Source organism: Papaver somniferum, chromosome 7, assembly GCF_003573695.1.
Source record: "Papaver somniferum cultivar HN1 chromosome 7, ASM357369v1, whole genome shotgun sequence".
NCBI lineage: Eukaryota > Viridiplantae > Streptophyta > Magnoliopsida > Ranunculales > Papaveraceae > Papaver > Papaver somniferum.
In genome coordinates this window covers 241,859,437-241,885,663 of record NC_039364.1, presented here as the reverse complement: position 1 = coordinate 241,885,663, position 26,227 = coordinate 241,859,437, and the positions used below count along the sequence as shown (strand labels likewise).

At 41.8% G+C, this 26,227-nt stretch overlaps 1 protein-coding gene, 1 non-coding gene and 1 pseudogene across 3 annotated transcripts; all 3 read left to right on the top strand.

Moving 5' to 3' along the window:
* The first annotated feature begins 4,645 nt into the window (after positions 1-4,645).
* On the top strand, positions 4,646-6,806 carry LOC113293573. Of its 2 annotated transcripts, XM_026542174.1 has the most exons (5): positions 4,646-4,766; positions 4,902-5,332; positions 5,412-5,544; positions 5,620-6,246; positions 6,353-6,806. In XM_026542174.1, the coding sequence occupies exons 2-5, from the start codon at positions 5,030-5,032 to the stop codon at positions 6,382-6,384; spliced, it is 1,095 nt and encodes a 364-aa protein (XP_026397959.1). In that variant the 5' UTR covers positions 4,646-4,766; positions 4,902-5,029; the 3' UTR covers positions 6,385-6,806. The 2 variants fall into 2 exon arrangements, with proteins under 2 accessions (XP_026397959.1, XP_026397960.1); XM_026542175.1 differs by lacking the exon at positions 4,646-4,766 and having other exon boundaries at positions 5,206-5,332; positions 5,401-5,544.
* Positions 6,807-17,005: 10,199 nt separating this feature from the next.
* LOC113300945 lies at positions 17,006-17,136 on the top strand (annotated as a pseudogene).
* A 1,763-nt stretch (positions 17,137-18,899) lies between these two features.
* Positions 18,900-19,018, top strand: LOC113300674. Its single transcript, XR_003335881.1, has one exon. It is a non-coding gene; the product is annotated as a U5 spliceosomal RNA (small nuclear RNA).
* The last annotated feature ends 7,209 nt before the right edge of the window (positions 19,019-26,227 follow it).

Here is a 26,227-nt window from a genome sequence, read left to right as displayed (position 1 = left end):
GTCCCAAAAATTATATACCTATTGCAGCAGTAAATTACTTCAAGAAAAGGAATTACGGCGAATGGGATTTATTTGGCGGTCTTATTGAATTTAGCTTCAACCAAGGTAAGTATTGCAGTTTTGCTTATTGTGATTTATCTTTTGGGAATCATAAACATGTGATACTAGGCGAGCCTTGGATTTCAAGTGTAGGTGCTGTTTATAATGAAAGTTTGCATAGTTTTGATTTTCGTCAAGGCAACAAAATGCATCAATTAATAGGATTACATGAACCAACACGGTTACAACGTTGGACTGAAAAAGAAAAGTCAGATTTTTGGAGAGAATTCGATGAGATATTTGATCACTTCCGAAAGAAGCCATATTTTGAAGCCTATGCAACAACATCAACTTCACAAGGACCTATCTTAGAAGAAGAAGAAAATAAGGGCGATGAAAAGAATTTCTGTTTCGCTAAAATCCAACATCCACAAACTCTTGATTTTGTTTCTTCAATCGCACATAGTTATTTTCCTAAGAATTTGCATAATCAAGAGAAACCTGATGCTTTCGTTCAGAATACCCTTCATTGTATTGATGGTGCTACTCCTCATATAGTGCATAAGCAAGAGGAAACTGATGCTTCCGTTCAGAATACCCTTCAATGTTTTCAAACTATTGATGGTGGTACTCTTATAGATTTTATTATGCCAAAGTCAAACTTCCATAACATCATTTGTTATGTTAAGCCTTTGAATTTTCCTATTGTATGGCATAAACAATTGAAGTTAGAAGAGCAGTCGAAATACATTGTTCGTTGGGATGGGCGCTCGCATTACTTACTATACTTGAAGGCGAGTCCGTCAAAAGATTGCGGACATGTTCCTCTATATGAATCACCTGAACTGATTCCAAAACATAAGTATATCTCCAAGATGATTTCGTAGGTTTCCATAGCTGTGGAACAAGAGTCGGGCACACTTACTTCAATAGATCAACCTGTTGCTATATGCAGAAAATCGCAGAAACACCTACTGTTTGAAGGCTTGGAATTACATGAAATAAAATCGCAGAAACACCTACTGATACGAAGGAATTTTCCTACCAGGATAGAGGTGTTGAGATCTTTCATTAAGCAATCTCGTTCTCACGGCTCTCCACGGGTCGCCCATGATATTTCGGAAAGGGTACATGAAATATCCAATTCACTGCCGAAGAATCCATGTGATAATTTTGAATGTTTAGGCATCGACAATATGAAAAAAAACATAATTATAAGAAAAGAGCCAGATGATAACAACTTGATTAGGAGACAGAAAGCTAAGAAAGGGTTTCAAACTGCAGATGATAAAAACTTCACCAATCGTGCTCCTCCAACAAGGGATTTTGGTTTTCTGAAGAAGCATGTTCCCTCTTATTCATGCTTCTCAGAAGCTTTAATTGTCTTCCTGAGTAAGGATTCAATATTTGAGGGTTCTATTAACAAGATTATACAAGTTCAACCCCTCTCAGCTGGATACTTCCACTCGATTACTGGTTCAAGTTTAGGTTTTTGTTTGAACTATTCAAACTGGATTGATAACTATCACGCTTCATCCAAGGTGTGTGTTGTTCATAACGTACATGAAGAAGTTTTCCTAAGATCACATTGTGTTCCCAGCCAAGAGTATGAGATTCCACGCAAACTCCCTTGGTATGTGACTGTGCTTTTGCTGTGTGGATCCCTAAGAAGAGATACTACTGCTCATCCCACTCCATCCCCGGCTGCAATAATCTCGGCAGAAGTCTTAGCTCGAAAAGAAGATGGACATATGCTGTTAGTAGCAGATGCAAGTCTCAGAACCAAAAACGTTAAATTCCATATGGAAATATATGTTTACGAGAGAAGAGCTGATGGGATTGATATCATAAACCCTTGTAAAACATGGGAAAATTTTACGATGACAGCAAGGGTTATTGTTTCTATTGAGGACCTACATAAGGTGATTGTTCATTCTGGTAGCCCATATGGGCAGGGGAATGTTATGAGATTTTCTCCCTATATTAGTTCTCATCCACTAGCAGGAAGACGTGCCCAAGATATGTTCACTAATTAAATAGAAAAATCCTTCACTGAACTGCGTGTTACTGACTCAAGGATTCACTGCAAACTAATCAAGGTAGCTTCTTTTAGGAGCCATCTGTTAAGTGAAAATGAAACAGTTCAACTGCTTTGGAGACTACCATTCTCAAGGCATTCCTTGAAGACATGCCTTTTACCCACTGTTCTTCAGCAATCTAAAACTTTACATGCTCAGAATGCATCTGAAGTTGAAGTTATTATTGACAACATTATTATGGAGTTGCCGTCGATATTTAACCTAGTTGAATACTCTGCACTAGATCGTATTCTTGGGGTTCTTTGTATCTTGTTTCTTCTGAATGCTGATTTGAAAGCTCAAGATTTAGCTGCACGTTGGCCCTTTGACCCAGGTGGTAAAATTACTGCTAGGTTGAATTGTGATGCCTTGTTTTGCATCAGGAAGATTTTCTGGATTTTAGTCGTGATGTCTACAATAACTAAAAAGTTTATGGGGCTCCGATTAAAAATGAAGTCAAGTTGGCATTCTGCATATATTTATGGAATCCAAAAACCGAAGGGACCACATATGTTTATGAATATTCCTCTCGTCCATACCAAGACAAGCATGAGATAAAAACTGATAGTAGGATACTAGAAATGAGGCTTAGGTTTACTGACAATTCACTTTTGAAGGCTACAGACTACGGTCAAACGAGAGATGCTGAGATTATGGGGTCTGTTGCTATGCAGAGAAAGAGAAAGTCTAAAACTATTCATGAAATTTCTATTTCTTCCCAAGAGAAGTCTTTTTATTTTTCTACTGGATTTGATAAGATTATGTTTCTTAGCTTATGCATTTCTAATGCTAACTATTCGGAGTATGCTAGTGCCTGCCTAAAGAAGATTCTACTAACCGATGATGTGAAGAATTTAATAAATGATGATCTTCGTCACCGTTTCCTACCATATGATCCTGGAAAAGGTGCTTGTGCTATTATGGCGAACTCAAGCCATCTGATTGATGACCAGATTATAAAAGCGGATTTTATTCAGAATTTGTTTAAGTTATGGTCTGAATACAAGCATAAAGATCATCAAACAAGTAAGGAGAAAAGTTGTTGCAATTGTGGTACCCTTAATCACATTCTCAAAGACTGCACTGCGGAACTGAGATATAAAGCACATGGCAGTGAAGAACGGAAAAGTGATGAAAGTAGGCATGAAGATCTTCGTCATTGTTTTCAACCTTATGACCCTAGCGGCGACAATGTTTTTATATTGAACTCATGGTATCTGGTAGATGATGGTCTTCGTCGTCGTTTCCGACCATATGACCCTGGCATGGACGTTTGTCTCTCTACAGTGAACTCGTGGTCGAGTTCTTTTCAACAAGGGGGCCTGATGTAGGACATCCTACTCTATGTCCTATTATAGTTCTTCTTAGAACTTCCTATCATATTTCTTTATTTAGGATTTCCTTTCCTAGTTCTAGTGTGTTTCCTTGTTTGGTTTGATTTCCTTTTCTAGTCCTAATTATATTTAGAATCTTGGAAGCCTATATAAGAAGGCATAGGCATAGTAGACAAATACAATTCTACAACCAATATTATTATTTGATTAATATCAAACTTATCTTTTATTTTTATTATCTTTATTTTATCATCACTTTTGTGAATCTATTGATATCACATTAGTTTCTATCTTTTATCGGATCTTTGATCCAAATCATACGCTTCCGCTACGTCAACATCCAAAAGGTATAAACTATATTTAGCTAAGCAACTCAAATCGCATACTACATCCAAACTATATTTAGCTTACTCAAGATGAAGACGCACAAACAAACATGAACACAAAGATGTACGTGGTTCGGCATGATTACCTACGTCCACGAGATGAAATGGATGATTGATATTACTACGTCCACCGGATGAAAGGGATGATTGATATTACTTCGAGTATTTCGTTACAAGTAGTGATATCTCACAAGGGAACTAGTTCTCTCTCAAGATGGGAATTATCACTCACTTACAACCTGCCTATTTCTCTCTACATACCCTTATATTTATAGGCCAAGGCAGGGGTACAACATAATTACAATGTGAGTCACAAAACATCTAACTTGCTGTCTTCCCTCGGACCGTCACTGATGTTTCCCCGATCTATCGGCTCGGAGGGACACGATAGGGGCTTCGTGTGTTAGCCCGAGATCGCCTCCTCTCTTATCGCTGCTTCATGCTTTGACCGACTGCCTTCTAGTCTTGTGTCAGCTTTTCCAGGTGATGGGGGTCTTGTCACATCCGACAGTTGAGGGGTTGTCACGCTCAGCCCACGTGCTTCATCTTTCTTTGTGCCTGACATAGGTGATTCAATGCTTCTCCTCTATTGTTCCTTGGTGCATCTTCCCACGTCCCTGCTCATGCCGCGAAATCCGCCATGCTGTCCCCCACTCTTCCACCTTTATGGCTTGATACTTGCTGCTGCCAGTTACCAATCTTACGGATATAAATCATCTTTTCCATCTTTAGGTTTTTCTCCTAACTTTGGTTTTCTCTTTCCCCGCTTTTCTGCTCCCCCTTTGCTTCCATCAACTCCGGTGAACTCCCCGGTTCAGACAACGTTCGTTGGTTTTACTTTGTCGCTCTCTACTCTCCTGGCTTTTTGGTTTCTGGCAACTTCTTCGCTTCTCAATGGCTACTTCTCCCCCTCCCATGACTGAAAAGAGGTGCGTGAGTTATACTTTCTCCGATAATGATGTCGTTTCCCTTGAATCTTTGTTTTTGCTTGAGAGTCCCTTACATCATGATTATCGTGCTACGAGTTCCATTTTCCCTGACAGTTCTTCTTCGCTTTCGTGTAGGACTGAGAAAAGGGTTTTGAGAGAACTGACTGATGAAGAGTTTGTCCATCAACTGAAAAAAGAGTTTGGTTTCCAAAATTATGAAGTGACCCTTATCTCGGGCCAAACTGGTGTATTGAAGAAGTCCGATGCGGATAGGTTTACGCAGTCGTCTGAGGCGGTCGTTATTACTAGAAGTTAAAGAATATGGAGGCGAGCCGAGCGTGGGTTTGGCAGAGGGTCTTCCTCCTTTGGAATCCCAAGTGCCACCGACGGCGCCTCCTGAAGGATCTGGATCGGCTCTGGGCGTGCATACATCGTTTACTATTTCGGGCCCTATCTGCGACTCGCTCGGCGCCCTTACTTCTGTGGAGTTTGGTTCTTATACTGATGAGAAGATGCTTGTCGCGGTGCCCCAGTATGCCGACATGTCTTGCACCTTTGACACTGTGGTGAGTAGGGTTGATTGAGTCTGTTCTGCTTGTATCGGGTTCTTGCTGAAGGATGTTGTTTCGACCAGGTTACATTTAGGTCATGAATCGGGTCAAGCTGGATGCCGCTCTCTGGCGAAGTCAGGTGAAGCAATACGAGGCTATGAGGCAGCAACTGCAGCAGGAGAAGGAGAGGTCGTACGACTTGGAGCTCAAACTTATTGCCGCTCAAGGTATGTGGCTGATGATCTTGCTTGTTTGTTAAGATTTTCTACGTCCGAATCCTGAGTCTGATATTTCCCTTTTAGCTGAGGTAACCAGTATAGATCTAGACGCTGCGTCGGAGTATCGTCTTATAAAGAAAAAATGGGATATCGAGAAGGATTACGTGAAAAATCTATTGCAACGAATATCTAATAAGTATGGTAAGATAGATCATCAAGAGGACGAGATTAGACAGCTTCGAGAAGAATTGAAGCGATATCATAGGTTCGAGTATGTGCCCGAGGAGATGGACAACCTCCGGGCTCGCTTGGGCGAATTGCAAAGACTTGTCTCCGATAAGACGTTGTTGGATGATAACTTAGAGAGTCAGTGCCATTCTTTGAGGCTGCAGAACCGAGACTTGCATGTAGATCGGCGTCGTATTTTAACGGAGAAAACGGTCGCCGAGAGACAGAGTCAGGAAGCTAGTTTGAAGGTCAGGGACTTCGAGAAATTATCCCAAGATTTAGAGTGGACTCAGGCTCAATTTTCGGCTCTTCAAGCAGCTCATAACCGTCAAAGGGCCGAGTGGAATGACCATAAGAAGTATTGCCCCACCAATAAGTTTAACGAGCAGGCCTATAATGAGATGACTTCCCGATTATCGAAGGCCGAGGATGAGTTAGCTAATTCAGTAGAGTCGCTCAAGATCGTGCTACCAACCCTTTCAGGTCTCTTAGGGGCGAAATGACGTCGTGCCTAGATCTAGTGTTACCTTTTGTTTGTATTTTGTTGCTTTGATACACCCTATTAATTGTGTTGTGTGCTATGTCGCAGCCGAACAAGGTCGAGTTTATGAGATGAAGTAGAAGGTCAATGCCCTTGGCAAGCAGGTCGACACGTTGCAGAAGAGTGAGTCCGATATGAAAGAGAAGGTCGTGATCGCCGAGGCAGCCTCTCAACATTTAAGCCAGCAGATCGAGCAAGAGAGGATCGCCCATAAAACCGAGCTCGTCGAGAAGGTTACTTCCGGTGTCAACCAGTACATTGAAAAGAAACGTCGCGAGGTTGCCTTAATGAAGGGAGGATCCAAATCTGGCCCGTCCCAAAAATGAATCGTCCTTTTGCGGTGCTGTGTCATCGATTTTCCCCTTGATCGTGGGTTGTAATACGCAAAAACACTTAACTCCTTCCCTTGACTGTTTTTTTTAATGGGGTGCTGCGTCACCACGATCTTTGCTGTTGCTTTCCTTAAGCTCATTTCGGACACCTTTTAGGATTTTATGTTTGAATCTCGCATGTTCATGTTTGGATGCTTTGTTCTTCTTAATCCCTGTATTTCATACATTTCGAATTACGAGTTAGTGTTAAAATCATTTCTGTCGAACACACCCGATAGGGAGGGTCATCGGGCCCGATGCCATGTCCCGATCGAGGTATCTCATCACCCTTTATTAGATTAGGTGGAAGTGTTAGGGTCTGTCCTAATTCTAAGCTCGAGGACCCCGAGTGGTTATCGATCAACCAACTCGGGCAAGTAGTCACTGCCACCTGCGATGGGGGTAACCTTTCAGATGTAAGTAGGTTACCTAGTTGAGAAGACCCCGTGTCTTAACAATCTTTGGCAGCTGGTTTCCAACCACCAGTACCCTTAGGATACCTCGGCACTTGCACACTGCCACTGCCCCGAGTATCGAATATCCAGTCGACTGTTAGCCACCTCGGCACTTCCACACTGGCATTTCTCCGAGTACGAATGACCATTCGAGTGTAAGTCTCCTCAACACTTCCACACATGCATTGCCCCGAGTACGAATGACCATTAGTCGCGCATGTCAAATTTCCTACCCCTCGTCGTTTTAAGGAAAGAATGACAAGATATCATACCTTTTTCCGTTCACCCCTTCATGGGTGGTAGAGATTTATATGTTGTGTGTTCCACGGCCTAGGTTCAGGTGTTCCATCCGGCTTCAGTATTTTGTATGCACCGTTTCCTACTTTCGACATGATCGTGTAAGGTCCTCCCCATATCGCTGCTAACTTTCCTCATTTCTTGGCGCGCTCGTAAATCGATAACTCTTTTAATACCAGTTTCCCGGGGTGAAATTCTCTCGGGAAAACTCGTTTGTTGTATTCTCTATGCAACTTTCGTTGGTAATTCTCCATTTTTTGCAGCGCCATTTCACGTGTTTCTTCCAAGTCATCGAGTTTGGCGAGGATTCGGCCGAGATGTTTCTCCTCCAAGCCTCTGTCCTTGTAGTAGGTATCATCGCCTCGGTTGGTAGTATTGCTTCGGTTCCGTAGGTGAGCATGAAGGGCGATAACCCTGTGCTTCCCTCCGAGTGGTTCTGTATGCCTATAGTACATTGTAGAGCTCCTCACACCATTCACCGTATTCCCCATCTAACTTTTTCTTCATGTTATCAGCGATAGTTTTGTTTGTGATCTCTGCCTGCCCATTGCTCTGAGAATAGATAGGGGTGGCCTTACTCTTTCGGATATTATATGTATTGAAAAATAAGTCGATGTTCTTCCCTTGGAGATGTTTTCCATTGTCCGAGACGATTGCTACCGGTATACCGAGTCGGCATATGATGTGTTCCCAAATGAATCTAAATACGTCTTTGTCTCGGATGTGTTTTAAAGGTGCCGCCTCCACCCACTTCGTGAAATAATCCGTTTCCACGATTAAGTACCTTCTCTGTCCCGATCCGACATGTAATGGTCCGACGATATCCATTCTCCACTTTGCGAAGGGCCAGGGGCTTATTACTGGATTCAGTGCCACTGCTGGTGAACGTGTCTTCTTCCCGAATATTTGACACTCCTCACAAACTAGCGCCATCTATTTCGCGTCGTTGTTCATGTAAGGCCAGAAGTAACCCACCGTCTTTGCCCTAGCCGATAGACTCCTTCCCGAGCTGTGATTTCCTTCCGCGCCATATTGTATCTCATTTAAGATTAATTGCCCTTCCTCATGACTCAGGCATCTAAGGAGCGATCCCAGATAGGATTTTCTGTATAAGACTCCGTCCCTTAGCTCGTAGGCGGCCGATTTACTCTTTATTTTATTTATGTCGGGCCTACTCTTGGGTAGCTCGCCGGTCTCCAAGTACTGGTGGATCGGCTTACGCCAGTCGCCTTCCTTGTATCTGTCGGCAGTGCCGACCGCTACATAGGTACGTATTTCTGGGGTTTCCGAAACAGAAGGTGATAGAATCCTCATAACACGAATCCCATCCACACCTGGGTCCGTTAGCATGGATGATATATATGATAGTGCATCGGCGTGTCGGTTATCTTTTCTGCATATATGCCGAAACTTGATATTAGGGATTTGGTCGATGTAGAACTAGGCGAGCTCCCAATACTTTTGCAAGGTCGGGTCATGAGTAGCGTATAGCCCGGTGATCTGCCTGATTACCAGTTGTGAGTCACTAGTCAGTCGCATGTCTTGTATCCCCATCTCCACAAGTAGCTTAGAGCATGAATTACGCCTTCATATTTCGTGACATTATTTGTTGCCTTGAACTCCAATCGAAATGAATGAACAATCTTCTTACCCTTCGGTGTTGTGAATACTAGTCCTATGCCTGCCCCGTCGACGAACACTTCCCATCGCGTGGGACTGTTCGCCTCGAGCAGATCGGTTGGGTATTCTCGATCTTCCTCCATGCCTGGTATATCTTTAACCTCATCTTCGTCGCGGGAAGTCGGCTAGGAAGTCCGCGAGGACCTGAGCCTTTACTGTCGTTCGTGTCTCGTAGGAGATGTTGAATTGTTTTATCCGAGCTCCCCATTTAGAAATCCTCCCTGACCGCCTAGCATTGTCCAACACATCCTCAATGGGCGACTTTGTTAAAACTCGGATCCGATTGGCTTGGAAATAGGTTCTTAATTTCTGGGTGGCATATGCTAATGCCAAGACCATTTGTTCCATACGTGTGTAATTTTTATCGGCCGGACTTAATGTTTTACTGATGAAGTATACGGGCTTCTCCTCTTTTCCCTCGTTCTTGACCAGTACTGCACTGATGGCGTAGGACGTGGCCCCTAGGTACAAGGTGAGGACATCGTCGGGCTCAGGCCTTTGCAACACCGGGAGGCTAGCAAGGTGTAGCTTGATATTTTGAAATGCTTCCTCACACTCGTCTGTCCATCAAAATTTCTCCCATTTTCTTAGCGTGTTAAAGAAGTCCCTACACATGTCCGGAGACCGAGATACAATCGGCCCAATGCATCTAGGCTTCTGTTTAATTTCTGCACGTCATTTGTCGTGGCGAGCGATGGCATTTCAAGGATGGATCTTACTTTGTCGGGGTCGGATTCTATCCCTTTAGGTGTGACGATGTACCCTAGGAACTTACCCGATGTGACCCAGAAGTCGCACTTGGCCGGGTTAACTTTCATTTTATATTTCCTCATCGTTTGGAAGATATCCTGGAGATCTCGGATATGGTTTTTGGCTTGGAGACTCTTGACTAGCATATCGTCCACATATACTTCGATAGTGTCGTGAATTTTTTCTTCAAACATCTCCCCCACTAGTTTCTGGTATGTTGCGCCCGCGTTTTTTTAACCCGAATGGCATTTTAGTGTAGCAATATAGACCTCTCGGCGTGAAAAACGATGTATGGTCCTGATCCGCAGGGGCTAAGGGAATTTTTTTATATCCTGAATATCCATCCATTAAGGTTATCGCCCCGTGCCCGACTATGGATTCCACCAGCTGATCGATGCTTGGGAGGGGAAAACTGTCTTTCGGGCATGCCTTATTAAGGTCGCTGAAGTCGATGCATATCCTCACCCCTCCCTTCTTTTTGGGTACGACCACCATATTTGATATCCATTGAGGATACTGGGATTTTATAATTATTCCCGACGCCTGCAGTTTCTTCATCTCTTCTTCGACAGCTGCCTGTAATTCTGGCGCGATCCGTCTCATCTTTTGTCGGACGGGTTTGAACTTCGGGTCATTTCTTAGATGATGACAGCATACTATGGGTCTATTCCTTCCATCTCATACGCGTTCCACGCAAAGGCGTCTATATTGTCTCGTAGCACCGCCACGAGTTGTGTCGCCTGTTCGTCCGATAGTAGGGACCCGATTCTTAGTATTTTGGGCTCCTCTGTCGTCCCCACATTTATCTCTCGAGTGGGCTCGACATCCATGAAGTTAGGTTTAGGCTCCTTCATCGGCGTCGTGTTCTGTGATTTCTATAAGTCGCCTCCTCCATTTGCCTCGTAGGTCATGACAGCTTGGGAAATTACTTTCTCTAACTCCTGCGCCGCCTCTGCCTCTTTTGCCTTATTCTTCTCTCTCCTTTGTCGTGCGCGCCTTTCCTCATTTTTTTTGGATGTTGACCTGCATGCATTGTCGGGCCGTTTGAGAATCGCCGACGACCTCCACTACTCCTTTATACGTTGGGAATCGCAGTCTCTGGTGATAGGCCGAGGCTACACCCTTGATTCCGGGATCCAAGGTCTCCCGAAAATTGCCTCATACGGAGAAACAACATCGAGTACATAAAATGTGGTCTGTGTGTCGAGGTAGCCTCCCCCGTCCGAGACCCGTAAAGTTACCTCGCCCTTTGGTACGGTCACCGTCCCATTGAAGCCGTAGATGCGGTAGGTTGATGGGACGAGTATATCATCCGATAGATCCATTCTTTTGAAAGTGTCATAGAAGAGCACCTCGACCGAGCTTCCACTATCCACCAGTATTATTCTCACTCCCCATTTTTCAATCATAAGGGTAATGACCAAGGGGTCACCGTGGGCCTGTCCATTCATGGGGACGTCTTTGGCGGAGAACGAAATGGGTTGCATCATCCAAGGTTCCATTGGCAGGGCCTTGGCCATGATGAAAATTTCCTTACCGTTGTGGTCCCGTTTGTGAATCCTTGACGTGATTCCGGAGCCGAGATCGTATCCTTCCGTGGCCGAGTGCGAGATGGTATTGCATACGAACTTGGTGGACCTGTCGATCCTGACTTGGTGTACCGGGGCATCAGGTGTGAAAATGGTCGGGGTTGAATGTCGGACGAATTGTCTTAGGTAGCCATCGCGTATCAAGTGTTGCACGATATCCTTCACTCCTCGGTAATTATTGGTTGAGTGACCTTGGTGCTGGTGATAATGGCAGTACTCGGGGTGATCCTTGGTTTCCTCAAACTACACTCCTCTCGAAGCAGGGTAGATAATGTCATTCATTTTTTTGGCTTCTTTGAAAATTTCTTCTAACGGGGCGCTCAGAGGGGTGTACGCCTTTGTCTCATACCGGGGCATCTTCCCTTTCTCGACCCATTCCTTCTTTCCTTCCCCTCGTGGTGGGGGGCCTGGTCGCTTCTCTGGTCGTCTAGGGGTCTCAGTTGTGGTTACCCGATCTGCCGCGCTTGCTTCTTACACTACCCTATCTTTTGATTCCTCCTGTATTTCTTCTAGGGTAATATAATGCTCTTGCATTCTCCTCATTTTCTTCAAGGTTTATGGATTTTCCGAGAACATGGCTATCCATATCGGGTCCGACTTTCCTAAGGCGTTCTCGAATCCAAATATCTGATGATCGACTGGGACTTTGCCGATCTCAGTGCACAGTTTCTTCCATCGTTCCGTCAAAGTCCCGAGGGGTTCCCTGAATCTTCGGGCGAGCGTGAATAATCTGTTGACTCTAGGCCGAGCTTTGCTATTGTGCATGTAGTTCTCGAGAAAGGTTTCGACTAAGGTATCGTATGAACCGATCGATCCTGGTGGGAGTCCGTAAAACCATCCTCTCGCTTCTCCTTCCAAACTCGCCGGGAAGAACTTACACATGACTATATCGTTGCTCTTCTACTGAAGTAGGGACATGGTATATATTTTTACGTATTCGACTGCGTCCCCCGATCCGTCAAACCTGGATGGGAACACTGGCAATGGACACTTTGGTGGGAACGCCGATAGCTCCAGTTCTCGGGTGAAAGGTGTTTTTTCAGCTTCACTTATCACCTCTGCGAGTTTGTTATCGTCGTTATTCCCTGTCAACTTCTTAATCTTTTCTTCCATCTCCTTGAGTTTATCCTATGTTGCCTTCCTTGCCCTTCTTCTTCCTTCTGGTTCTTCTTCTTCAACAGATGAATTCTCGGGCGGTCCATACCCCTAACCTGTCAGACCATACCCTCCTTCTATCGGAACATACCCTCCTCTAGTCGGGCCTGTTGGTGGAGCTGTCGGGGGCTGTCCTGATTGGTCCTGGTTGCTTGACTCGCTCTATGGGATCGCCTTGATCTGGACCTTCAGTTTCTTTACTGGTAGTTCTCGTACTCCAGGGAAAAATTTCTCTGTTGCAGCTTTCTTAGATTCGCCTCCTGCCTCCTTTGGTTTTCTAGGATGGCCAAAAATGTCGGGTCCGTGCTCTCGTGACTTGAATGGACATTTTGATGGTTCAGGCGAGTGGTTGGCACTGCAACGATTGTCAGCGGAGGAGGTAGTGTCATCACGGGGGGAACCTGGGTTACAGCCGAGGTGGCGCCCCTCGTACTGTGTTGTCGTCCCAACTGCACACTCCTGAGGCGTTCCTGTTCTCGTTCGAGGGCTTCTTGATATTCAGCCCTCCGTCTGGCTCTTCGTCTCTGGGCCTGCATGATTAGCGCCTCTTCATCATCCTCTGTGTCCGATGCCGTGAGCCCATCGATTTTCTCAGGTTGCCTCTGCGTCGGGTTGATCATTTCCAATACCGGAGGATCATCATCTCGCCCCAAGTCGACTTCTTCGTCGACAGTCTGCATTCCTTCTACATGCTCGCGTGATTCCTCGGGGGGAGGTTGTCGGTTGTCCTGTCGTTTTGGTTCCGCGGCTCTTCCGGGCATGCTACTGTTATTGACCGTGCGATTCCTCAAGGTCCTTCCAGTTACTGAAGTGCTGGCCATCGGGGCGGATGTCCTCCTACGAACAATTGTCGTCCGTACCTACGTCAGCAAATACAAATAACACCTTACTTTGACCTGTTTTCGAAAAGTTTCGGGGGACGCGAAAATCTAAAAATAAAGGCCTGACACTTGAACTAGATTTTTAGACATAAGACTCCTTGATTTCACGATTTAATTCTTTTTGACTCCAAGTACAGTTTTTAGACGAGTCCAATGCTACGTCGCGTTCAATACTGCGCGACGTCGCTTTCAGTACCTCGGCTTTGCATTAATCAACATTTGTCCTACATTCCCTATACTTAGGGCTGTCAATGGATATTCGATATCCGGTATCCGTTTCCGAACATCCGGATTCCGTTAGGTTAATATCCGACATAACGGCTATCCGATATCCGATAACCTTAACGTAACGGATATCCGTTTATTAACATAACGGTACCGGTTAAGGGAGTTTCCGTTAGGTTAATATCCGATACCGTTAGTGTATAACTATATTATAAAATTTTCGGAAATTTTCGATACCTAATACCCTTTAGGTTTACTATTTAGTCATTTGATTACGTCTCTCCTAAGTAAATATCGGAAATTATCGAATATTAACGGAAATTATCGGAAATTATTGAATATTAACGGAAATTATTGAAAGTTTTTTGTATCATGAGTAGATAACGGAAATTAACGGAATAATATCCGATATCCGATAGCTTATCCTTAACCTTATCGATATTGAATTTTTGAATTCCGACGGATATTATCGGATACCGGATATCCGACAACCCTTAACCTTAACCTTATCAGTATTGCCAATATCCGACGGATTTTTATCCATTGACAGCCCTACCTATACTTCCAATCATTAAAAGTTAACACTTATTGAGCGAAAAATTTGAATATGCACTTTCCTGGTGACCGGCGTACTGCCTTCATCGAAGCCTTCTAACCCTTTGGGGACTACGCGCGGATGACTTTGCCCGGAATCCCCTGGGACTGCCACTGCAACTACTAGTTTTACCTCCTACCCACCTTTGTTCCTATATCTTCGATCTATCGCCATGGATTGGAATCGATCCATCGAAGTGGATTTTGCGGTAAATTAAAGTATTTGAGACACTGACTTGGAACTTCAAGTGACTATTCCACGTAGTAGAGCAGCTACTTTAGAAGCTCAACCTTTCTAGGAAAACATGCATTCGAAAAACGGAAATAATACTTAAAGAGACTTAAATTCACTCTCTTCTCGACTCAGCCAGCCGATTTTCTAACAGAGTTTTTCTATGGCTACAACCAAACGCTGATAACGTTCTTTGGGAGCTCTCGTCGATTCCCTGTTAGCTCGACTGCCCGAACTCGAACTAACTTAAGACTTTGTGCTACCTTGAGATTCTATAAATGAAAACTAAGCTATCTCGGCCATGCGCAGAAAACAATCGATGAAAGAAAGAATGACACCAATCGAGTGTATCCCATAGCATCAACTAACACTCAAGGTGTTCTTAGGAGCTTCAAATTATCTCACTTGGTGGATGAAAACAAGGTATCCGGAAAACTTAGACGTTCCCCTTAGTCGGCGCCAGAATGTAGTAGCATAAAATCTCATACTACATCCAAAGGTATAAACTATTTAGCTAACTCAAGATGAATACGCACAAACAAACATGAACACAAAGATGTAAGTGGTTCGGCATGATTACCTACGTCCACGGGATGAAAAGGATGATTGATATTACTTCGAGTATTTCGTTACAAGTAGTGATCTCTCACAAGGGAACTAGTTCTCTCTCAATATGGGAATTATCACTCACTTACAACCTGCCTCTTCCTCTCTACGTGCCCTTATATCTATAGGCCAAGGCAGGGGTAAAACATAATTACAGTGTGAGTCACAGAACATCTAACTTGCTGTCTTCCCTCGGACCTTCACTGATGTTTCACCGATCTATCGGCTCGGGGGGACACGATAGGGGCTTCGTGTCTTAGCCCGAGATCGCCTCCTCTCTTATCGCTGCTTCATCTTCATTTGTCTTCATGGTTTGACCGACTGCCTTCTAGTCTTGTGTCAGCTTTGCCAGGCGACGGGGGTCTTGTCACATCCGACAGTTGAGGGGTTGTCGCGCTCGGCCCACGTGCTTCATCTTTCTTTGTGCCCGGCATAGGTGATTCAGTGCTTCTCCTCTATTGTTCCTTGGTGCATCTGGCTCTAAGATCTCGCCACCTGGCTCTGTGGATTATTTACACCTACATCACCTTTCAATACGCTGCGACACATTTCTTTCTCCAGATCTGCAGTACACAGAGACCCAACAACTCAAATCCAATCTTTTTTCCAGGCTTCTATACGACCCAACAATTCAAATCCAATCTTTTTTGCAGGCTTTTATACACCTCTCAATACGTCCAGATCTGCAGTACACAGAGTCATATGTATCACACCAAAGATATACATATGCTTTATCAAACTTTTCTTAGCCAACATGTATTATTTACATTAAAAACTACAAAAGACTCTCTTTAAATTGATCAGATGAGTTCTTATAGACATAATTTATGTCTGACTGACAGTCTTGAGGGGTAATGTAGTCTATGTAGACCTTGACCATATGTAACTTCATAAAATTTGTGTGTCAGCAGCTCTTCTTCTACCTTTAACAAACAAAAGTAATGAAGAAGTAAGGAATAAGAGAAAACAATAAAAACGATACTAGTAAGGAAATTAACCGGCAAGCAGCTGAAAGATGTATATGTGACCATTAAGAAATCTCAAAAAAAAAAAAAAAAAAAAAACCGGAGTCTATGTAACATTAATCTGTGGCTTCCCTTTGCTTTTCCAAGTGACTGCAAAAAGTTGCATTTTAGACTTACTCAGGTTAAAAACATACAGCAAAGAGATGATATGAACAGAAAGTACAAGTAGAGCAAAGTTATTACAGCAAACCCAGAACGCCCCATTTAACTAACATGTTGTGCCGTGCTGGGCTAAGTCACGTGCTGGACATGGATGTGTTCAAGTTTTAGCATGCTGTGCTCGTGCTGGCACAACCCAATTTACACCTCTAAACGGAAGCATAACTTTATACTTAGCATCTAGGTTACTAAACTTTATATACCATCCAGATGTTGGGCTTCCCTGCAATACGTGAAACTAACATTTTGTGATAAGTTATTTTTTTTCTCTTGTAATTCTGTTGATTCAAACTGCCAACACCCTGCCGTACTGCTGGTCATCTGCTCATTTTCGTAGCAAAAATATGGTTGTATCTTTAGAAACTTCAATGGTCATTGCAAATATGTATTCGACTGGGAATCAAACAAATATCCCATGGATGGATATACATCTACTGGAACTCGAAACTTGAACACCACTGGATCTCAGTAATAGGCTCTAGTAAGTAGATTTGTTCTGTTGAATAAAATGCTGTTAAAAAAGCCTCTGAAGCAAATTCTACACTGAAGTCTAATCTGGACTCGTCTCATCTTGTCTAAAAGCAGGCAGGGAGAAATATGGTTTAGTCCCGCATAGACTAGTCTAAAGTAGACGTATGGAAACAAGGGGATATAAAAGGAGAAGCTGAAATTTCATCAAACCATACCTTTCTCGGCCTTTTGGCTAAGATCAAGTGTAGTATATGTTCTTATCTGTTTAATATCTGATATGCTTGTCCATGTGACATGCGTCGCCTCTGCGTTGCACTACTGCAAAGGCCTGGCGCACCCCCACCAAACCTTAAAACCCAAACTTTTGTTGCACTACCTGCCTGCTTTTTGGTACCAAGTTGAACTTATGTTGTTGCACTACTGCAATGGCCTGGTGCAGACCAGCAAGAAGCTAATCTTTTGCGTATGCTAAACCAACTTAGCTTAAGAGATTGATTATGCTCAACTTTGAAGGAGCTTCAGAAGACTGCAGATTGTTTGTTCTTCTAAACCGCAACAGTGAGTTGAGATCAATTTTAATGTTGCTTCTCAAAGAAATAAAAGAAAAAAACCAACAAAATTTGAAGCTCACACGCTTAACAGTTGGTCCCATTAAAATTTACTAGAGTTAGACCTCATTGCAGATTAACCAAAATGATAAAAACAGTGCACCAGCCAGGATTAGAATCAAACCCGTTCTACCACTAGAAAATCCATAAAAGTTCCTAGGTTGGCGACCTTTGTTGCACGCTGAGGGGTGCTTGTCTAAGATCTACCCAGTGGGTAAGAGTCTACATCATTATTTTTTCCTAGGAGGGGTACATGTTCCCACAGCCCCTGCCAAATTCGTTCAACGAAGCATGTCTCTTAACGTTGGAATGCATCAGTTAGTTAGGGTTTATCTGGTGGTACACCAGCTGCGATATAAGATCCAACTGCTCCATCTGGAATTTTATGGGCTGTTCCCTAAAGCTAAGATTCTTTTTTGAAGCAGTATGTTGATACATGATCATTTTACTCAAAAGCTCATAATCATCGACAAAAAGCTCACCAACTTTTATATGCTGGAGGTGTTGGGCATAAAATCCTTGTGATCTAAGTGTAGACTGGAGCCTTCTAACAAAATGAGGAAGGTAATTATATTCTGTTTTATTTTTCATTATTTTTTTGGGAGAATAGCAGAGAATCAATAGAAACTACAATATGATAGAGGTGCTTGGGGAAAGCACAAGAATCAGAAGTGTGAAGCCGAGGAGAATGTCATCTAGCCAGTGAAGCCTCTGCATTGCACTGCTGCAAAGGCCTGGCGCACCGCCACCAAATCTTAAAACTAAACTTTTGTTGAACCACCGCAAATGTGATTTCATAATGTGGGGTGTCAAACTGAAGTTAGTAGGAGATTGCAGGGAAGGTATTGGATGCAGTCAGTTGCGGAAATGTGTCGTCGAACAATTCACAAGCAGATGACAATTTTTGGTGATTTTAGGAGTGTCACTGGGATAGGCCTTATTTTCAGGTCAGAGATTTGTGTGAATTTATTGGTCTGGATGTGGAAAAGGAGATTAGAGAGCATTATTTTGAGGTGATACACATCGCCTATTTGTTGAAATATTCGACAGTTTGAATGAGAACTGCAAGAAAAACTTGAAGCCATTGGGAAGCAGTGTCCCTTTGAACTTCTGAAGCACCCGAGGAAGATCTGAGACTTATTTACGACGAAAAGTACAAATTGTATTGAAGTTTAAGCCTCTTCAATTCCCTCATAGTCCATTGAAGGAGAGTCTAACTCATAGTTCTCAAGCTAGAGCAGCTTAATTTCCGACTATTTCCTTCTCCCATGTTTTGATTACCCCTATAAGAACATTTCGAATTCCAGTTTTTACACAAGGCTTTTAGACGATAAGGTAGGAGTACCTTTTCGGATTCTAGCATTCGCTCAGCGTTTGAGTCTTCTTCTTTCATACACTAGCCGAATGTATTATTAGTCCCACTTAGTGCATAAAGCAGAACTGTCCTCAAAACGCTTTGCATATAACTAGCACTTCACTCAGCGTGTTGAATCACGCAGTCGTGCGGTAAGCACAGAGCGAACTATTCTTTCGCCTTTTACTAAAGAATACCGTGTGCTTGCCGATTATAAGCGGTTACGCCTATTTTTTGAGGGTTTCTCTTTTCTAAAGAAGAACCCAACAATTTGAAAATCCAATCTTTTTGCCATGCTTTCTGCTTTGCTCTCCAGCTTCCTTGTCTGAGCTATAAGATATTTTGTTCCCCAGCTTCCTTGTCTGAGCTAAGGTCAGGCACCATATATCTCAAACTTGTTCCCGCACTTATAAAAAAATGATTCTATTTTTCGCACAACACACAACTAAGACACTGAAGACAACAGTGTCCTCTTCGTATTATCAAACTTTCTTAGCCAACGTGTATTTACATTAAAACTACAAAAGAACTCTCTTTAAATTCGACTGATGAGTTCGTATAGACATAATTTATGTCAGACAGTCTTGAGGGGTAATGAAAACATTTTGCAGGCCATGACCATTAAGGAATCTCAAAACAACCTGGAGCCTATGTAACTCATGTGGCATTGATCTGTAGGCTTCCAATAGGACTTCACTTTTCTTCTCCAAGTGCCTGCAAAAAGTTGCATTTAGAAATCACTCAGGTTTAAAACATACAACAAAGAGATGATGTGAAAAGAAAGTAACAGTAGAGCTCACTTGAACATCTCCATCGAACAATTGCCCTCAATTTCTGGATTCGAAACACCAAACTCCCCATAAGGATCAAGGCAGACCCCAAGAAACACCAAACTGCAGCGTACAACCTCGCTTGGCCGCTGTCGCACCATCCGTGGCAGTAAGTCTGCCAAGAAAGCCTGCACTGCGCTTTGTGAAGTTTGTTGTTAATTCCTTAAGGAGGAAACTTGGTCTCCAAGTGTTTAAGACTTGGCAGTAAAGTATTTCCATACTTGGGACAGGACTTGTCTCGCAAGTATTGGATGCTTGTCTTGCAAGAGTATATACTTGACATCCAAGTATTTGTCCAGTATAAATAGGGGTCAGAGTCCGCGAGTTTCATACACAGAGAGAGCTTGTTTCTTTGGAGAGGTTACAGATTTGAGAGTATTACTTTCCTAGAGTTGTAAACACAAGGAAACTTGAAGGGGATAACACCTAGGTGTTCTTGTAAGTTGTTCTTCAGAAATTTTCATATAGTGAAAAGGTATCATCATCACCAGTGGACGTAGGCACTTTGCCGAACCACTATAAATTCTGTGTTCCGCTTTTAATTTCGTTTCATTCTTTGTTTGAGTGCTTGCTTGATTATTCTTTGCTGTGTGTTTCATTGTTTGAACTAACTAGACGATTCCGACCTAACAATTGGCATCAGAGCCAGCGTCGTCTAGTTTTGTTTACTCAAAGATCAAAGTAGACGATAGAGATAGTAGATCCAACGGGAGAAGGTCCATCTTCACAAAAAAACATCAACGACAAAGTATGCATCCATAAGGATCGATGTGTAGAAGTTTAATGGGAAGACAGATTTTGGACTTTGGCAAGTTCAAATTAAGGATGCGCTGATTCAACGGGATTTTCATACATCCTTGAAATAAAATAGGTCGGCAGATATGACAAATGATGATGAATGGGAAGACTATGATTTGCAGGCTTTTGCTGCATTTCGTTCGTGTTTAGCCAAGGAGGTCATGTACAATGTTATGTCTGAAAAATCTGCAAAATCTTTGTGGAAAAAATTGGAGGGTTTGTACATGATAAAGTCTCTCAGAAGTAGATTGTTTCGCAAGAAACAAATGTATCGATTCCGATTCTCCGATGGAAAGTTAGACTAGACATACGGAACATCCTCTATTAGGGATGTAAATTTTGCCCCGGACCTTTACAAGTCAAATTTTCTTGCCCGGCACAATACCCTCCCTATTATCCCGTCAATGTTACCCGCTCTGTTATCCATTTATACCCTCCCTATTATCCCGTCAATGTTACCCGCCCTGTTATCCATTTACCTATCCTAAGTGATTGTTCTCATTTGTTTTATCCTAAAATATACTTGGTATGTATACTTAATGCAATCAACCCTCATAATTCTCATATGTATTTCATAACTTTTACTCCATAGTAGTCTAAATTTGTTAACCATATAGAGAAAATATTGAGCAAAATCTAAGGCAGTTTCCTTTTCTGATGGTTCAGTTCAGGAAAAATTATAGGAAGTTTGGTTTATCTTATTCTCATCTCAATTCTCGTATTTGATTATTAATTTTAAGTAAAACTTGTGTATTATTGCTACTTTCTTTTTATTTTTAATATATATATGTGTACAATATATATTTGTTTGTAATATTCAAGGTCATCCCGGCCCTACACGCCCGAGCCCAAATTACAAAACAGGCTTGGGTAGGCCATGGGTACTAATTGTAGATAAATAACCCTGCCCGCCCGACTCTTTTAATTTCATGGATAAGAGATATTCTGGCCCGACCTATACCGTCCCATTTAATAAATAGGTCGGGCTACCCGACCCGGCCCAATTTACACCCCTAACCTCTAGTTTTAGACATTCACTTAGAGGACAACTTCTCCAATCGGCCCAATTTACACCCCTAACCTCTAGTTTTAGACATTCACTTAGAGGACAGCTTCTCCAATGGAATGTGTGGAAAAAAAGTTAGACATACTTTAAGTCAACTGTAGTTGCAGGAAATCCTACACTACACCCCTCATATGATTTCATTATTTCTCAACTCATTTTTAGATTTATACTCTTAATTTTATTGATCAATCTTTGAATGTTCTTACAAGAAAAGATAAAAGAATCAAGAATGACCTCTGCTCTAGATTTTCTCTCTCCTATTTACTTATTTCTTACTCAAAAAGATCTCTCTCTTTTCTTTACAACTTGAACGACTATTTATAGGGAAATACATAGTGGATGACAGCTAATCTGTCCTTTATTTTCGGATATGGTCTGCGACATTCTCGCAACTTTACAAATGTTAATCTCGCAAGATCTCTAATTTTCGCAGGACTATCACATCTTTCTCATGATTCTAGCTGACATCATTTATCGTATCATTTCTGAAATTATTTGCGACGCTGTTGTGTTGTGTTGTTGATAATTTCGCTGAGAATTATCGTTGCGAGATTCTGATCCTACATCTTGCCTCTTCTCATATCTTCTCTGCAAGTAGAGAATGATGTGAGAAATGCCGCAGCTGTTATTTCTTCATATTCTGCATTTATCACACGTACTTTCTTCCATCTGTTTCTTGACACGTCTTTTGTAACCGCTGCTTTTTAACCTCTTATATCTTTCCGTATTAATCGTGTTTTTCTCCGAGGAAAATTCCCTCTATATATATTCTCTTACTCTCTTTTTCTTTCTTTTTATTTTCTCTGCAACTTCATCGTTCTTCTGCAAATTCCGTTATTGCAACTTTTCTTCTTTCTTCTTCAATCTTTTTAAGTTCTTCTTCATCTTCATACTATTTCTTCTGCAATCTTCATCATTCGTAATTTTCTTCGAAATAATCTCCTGCTAGTGTTTTCCATGGATTCATCAAGGTTAGTTTTCTTTTTTTCTTCTTATGGGTTTTGCTGAAATTGATCTTGTTTATGCCTTATTTGATGTTTTTATGTGATTCCCATACTTTGTTATTTCAGCAAAAGCGCCTCCAACACTAATTTACAGTTCAGAACCCTAACATTCCCAAACCGCAGCATAAGGTTGTTGCGCATAAAAGAAAGTCTGCGAATGAGAAGGTAGTAAGAAACATTCCTTTTAATAACAATATTGTTGCCTCTGTTTCTTATCTGGATTGTAATTCGCAGGGTGATAAGGATGTTAATAAACCTCTCAAGAAATCTCGCCACCTTAAAACTGTTCAAACTTCTTTCCATTCCACTTACTTATCTCTTCTAAATCTCCTGCGACATCTTCGCAAGATAAACCTTTATCTCCAATTCGCGAAAAAGCTGCCTCAGACTTCATTTCTTCAGCTGACCTTTCAATGATTGAAACCCCCTTGTTGATCCTTCTGTGAATGAAACTTCTTCTCCTTATTGAGAATGTTTCTCAACCTTCTATCACTGCCAGTTCTCTACCTAGTCTCTTCCTTTCGAAAGAAACCGTGGAAGGAAGATATTGCTTTCAAAGTTTTATCTGAAGTCCTGGATGATGGCAAGAAGTCTTCTATGATCCTATCAAGTCTAATGTTTGCGAAATTCTGAGCAAGCATTTAGGTTCTGACAGAGCTGCTTCGCAAAGCTTTGGAAAAAGAGTGTAATGCTCTTCGTCTCGAAAATCAAAAGCTTCAGAATGTTTTTTGGATCGTGACAATCTTCGCAAGAAGAATGATGAATTGAGAGGTATGATTTTCTTATCCGTGTCTTCAATTTTCCTTTTTAATGGTTTTATCCTTCCCATATTTAATTATCCTTGAAATCCCTCTTTCGCATGTTAAGCCTTAAACCAGAAAGAATAATGGAGAGATATCAATTTGAATCTGTTGTTGAAGAAGCCCGTGTTGATAAAGAATTTTGATGGATCAATATAACCAATTAGATAACCTCTATTCATATTCTCTTGATCATATAAATAATCTTACCAATGAAAATACCCAATTAGTTCAGAGACAAGATTTATTAAGTAATGAAGTATCTCGCCTTTCTTATTCTTTAACTAAAGCTAATTTAGGGATGGAAACTTTATCAGATGAGAATAAAACCTTATCTCAAGAGAAGCGAACTTGTTTAAACAAGATGGCGATATCTTCGCAACAACTTAGCATTCTTCAAAATATGTGATGACCAAGAGCAATCTCTTCGCTCTTTGAGAAATGAACTTAAAGTAACAAGTCATCTATCGCTGAAAGAGATACACTCATTCAAGGTAGAACTTTAAGTGTAAAGGCGAATCAACTTAAAGAACAATATTCCAAATTAGAAGAATCTTATTCTTCTCTTGCGAAGAAAAATGCCTTTCTTATTTCTAAAGAGAAAAATCTTCAGTCTCGACTTAAAGGTTTAGTTGGAGATAAATTTGATGACGCAATGGACCGTTGGGAGAATAGTTGTCTGCCTTGATTCAACACCTTATTTCGCAAAAGGAAGGTAGTCATAATAGTTTGACTGCCTTAACTATCTTTTCTTTGTCATATTTTCTGAGTTCTTCATCTTATTGAAATTTTGTATTCTATCTTTCGCAGAGTCTGAGAAGAATCTTCATTCCTCCATTTCTATTTTGGAGGCTAAATATGCCAAAATTCGCAAAGAAAATGCATTGCTCGTCTCTGCCCTTACTGGTTCTCGCGACCGAGCAGAAAGAAGACTTGATTATCTTGCTTATTTTAAGGATATTCAAGATAGGAATCATCAGAGAACGCTTCTTCGTCAAGTTCATCTCCGGGCTGAAGTCCTTGTAAATGATATTTATTGTCCAAATCTCTTCCTCCTACATCAATCGAACCTTTGGAAGTAGATGATGATGAAGTTCCTCGTCCTGCTGATAGTGATTATGATTATGAAAGTGGTGCAGAGGAGATTCTTGGAAGATGAAGAGAAATTCCTTCTAAGGAAGCATCTGCGTTAATCAAAATGAGAAAAAGAAATCTCTCCTGATGAAGTAATTGTGGCGATAATCATGGTGCTAGTCAAGGCGAAGATCAGAACCGAAATGAAGGAGAGGCTTGCGATAATGAGAACATTGGCGAAGAACGTCTGTTATCTCCTTCTACTGGAATTAATATTGAAGCTTGAGCTTCTTATCTAGTTTTATCTTCTTGAATTGTCTTATTTTTATCACTTTTGCAAATAATACTCTTCAACCAACTTTGGAATCAACTTTTCCTTTTAGTATTTTGCTGATGAGAAAGATAATGCTTCTTGTTTATTGATTCCCATACTTGCCTCTCATTATCTTTCTTGCAAAAAATAATCTGTTACGAATACTTATAAATATTTTGTATCATGTGGTCTTATTTTTCCTTCATAATTAAAGGTCTTATTATGCCACCTCTTGTCATTGCGACAAAATCGCAGGACGTCCTTGCACTTTCATGCAAAAACCCATTGATTTTGCCTTAACTTTTTCTTTTGTATTATGGCCTCTTCAGGAATGTTGCGACAATATGACAGGCCTAAATATTCTTGCGAAAATAAAGCCCCATGACATTGCCGTCTTGCGACGAAATCGCAGGACGTCTTCACACTTTCATGCGAAAACCCATTGATCTCGTCTTATCTTTTTCTTTTGTATTATTGCCTCTTCAGGATTGTTGCACAAATATGACAAGCCTTAATATCTTGCGAATAAAAAGCCTCATGACATTTGCGTCTTAAGACACTTATCAGCTCCCTAATGGAGGGTGCCGCCCTTATCTCCCCCTGGTTGCCCCTTCAAGGAGGCGTACTTCTACCATACAAGGTTAGCTCCTCCCATCCGTCTTAACAACAACCAGTTGTTTTCGCAGCCTCTTATCCCTTTTACCTATAGGGCTTATGGTTACGAGACTGCACCCTAAGTGGGGTTTTCTTCGGGCCGAGTGCAGTATAAGCCAAGACTTGTCAAGAATGGCAAGGTACGCTTCAAACGCCCTGGCACTCTTGACTCAACCGTGTACCTCGGCGCCTTGATCAGATCTGCACTCCTTGGGAGAGTCCTTATTACCTTAGTCGCCCAACCCAAGTCATATGCTTAAGCTGAGAATCCAAGGTGCCTCTCCCGGATGGGCTTTATTGACCCCAATCTCCATGACTCAGGTTCCGGTGGCGGTGTAGCCTTTCCCTGAGCCATGCAACAGGTACCCCTAATATGACGTACTTTAGGTCTTACATTTGCCTCTTGCGAAATTTTATTCGCGAACTAGGGTGTACGCCATAAAGGTTCGCCCCTTTCTTTTATGTCATTGTTCTGTGATTATCTCTGCGAAAATTTCGCACATCATGATCTTGTTTTGATATGAATAATCTTGCAATATTCTTTCAGAATCCATAACTTCTCAAAGCTTCTTACGGATAATATCTTTTTAAGTACAACCTGTTCCATGGTCTGTCAAGTCTATGACCAACATCTCTACCTTCTGGATCCATTAATCTATAAGCTCCTGTTCCAACTATCTCTTAATGATGTAAGGTCCATCCCATTTTTTCGCTAATTTTCCACCATTTTCTCGCTGATATATTGGTGTCTCTCGCAGAACTAAATCTCCTGGTTGGAATTCGCGTACTTTGACACGTTTATTATATTCTCGGGCTAATCTTCGCTGATAATTCTCCATATGTTGTAAAGCTTTTTCTCTTCTTTCTTCTAATTCATCAAGTTTATTTAAATCAAACCCGCACTAAGATTTTTCTCCAAGCTTCTCTTTTGT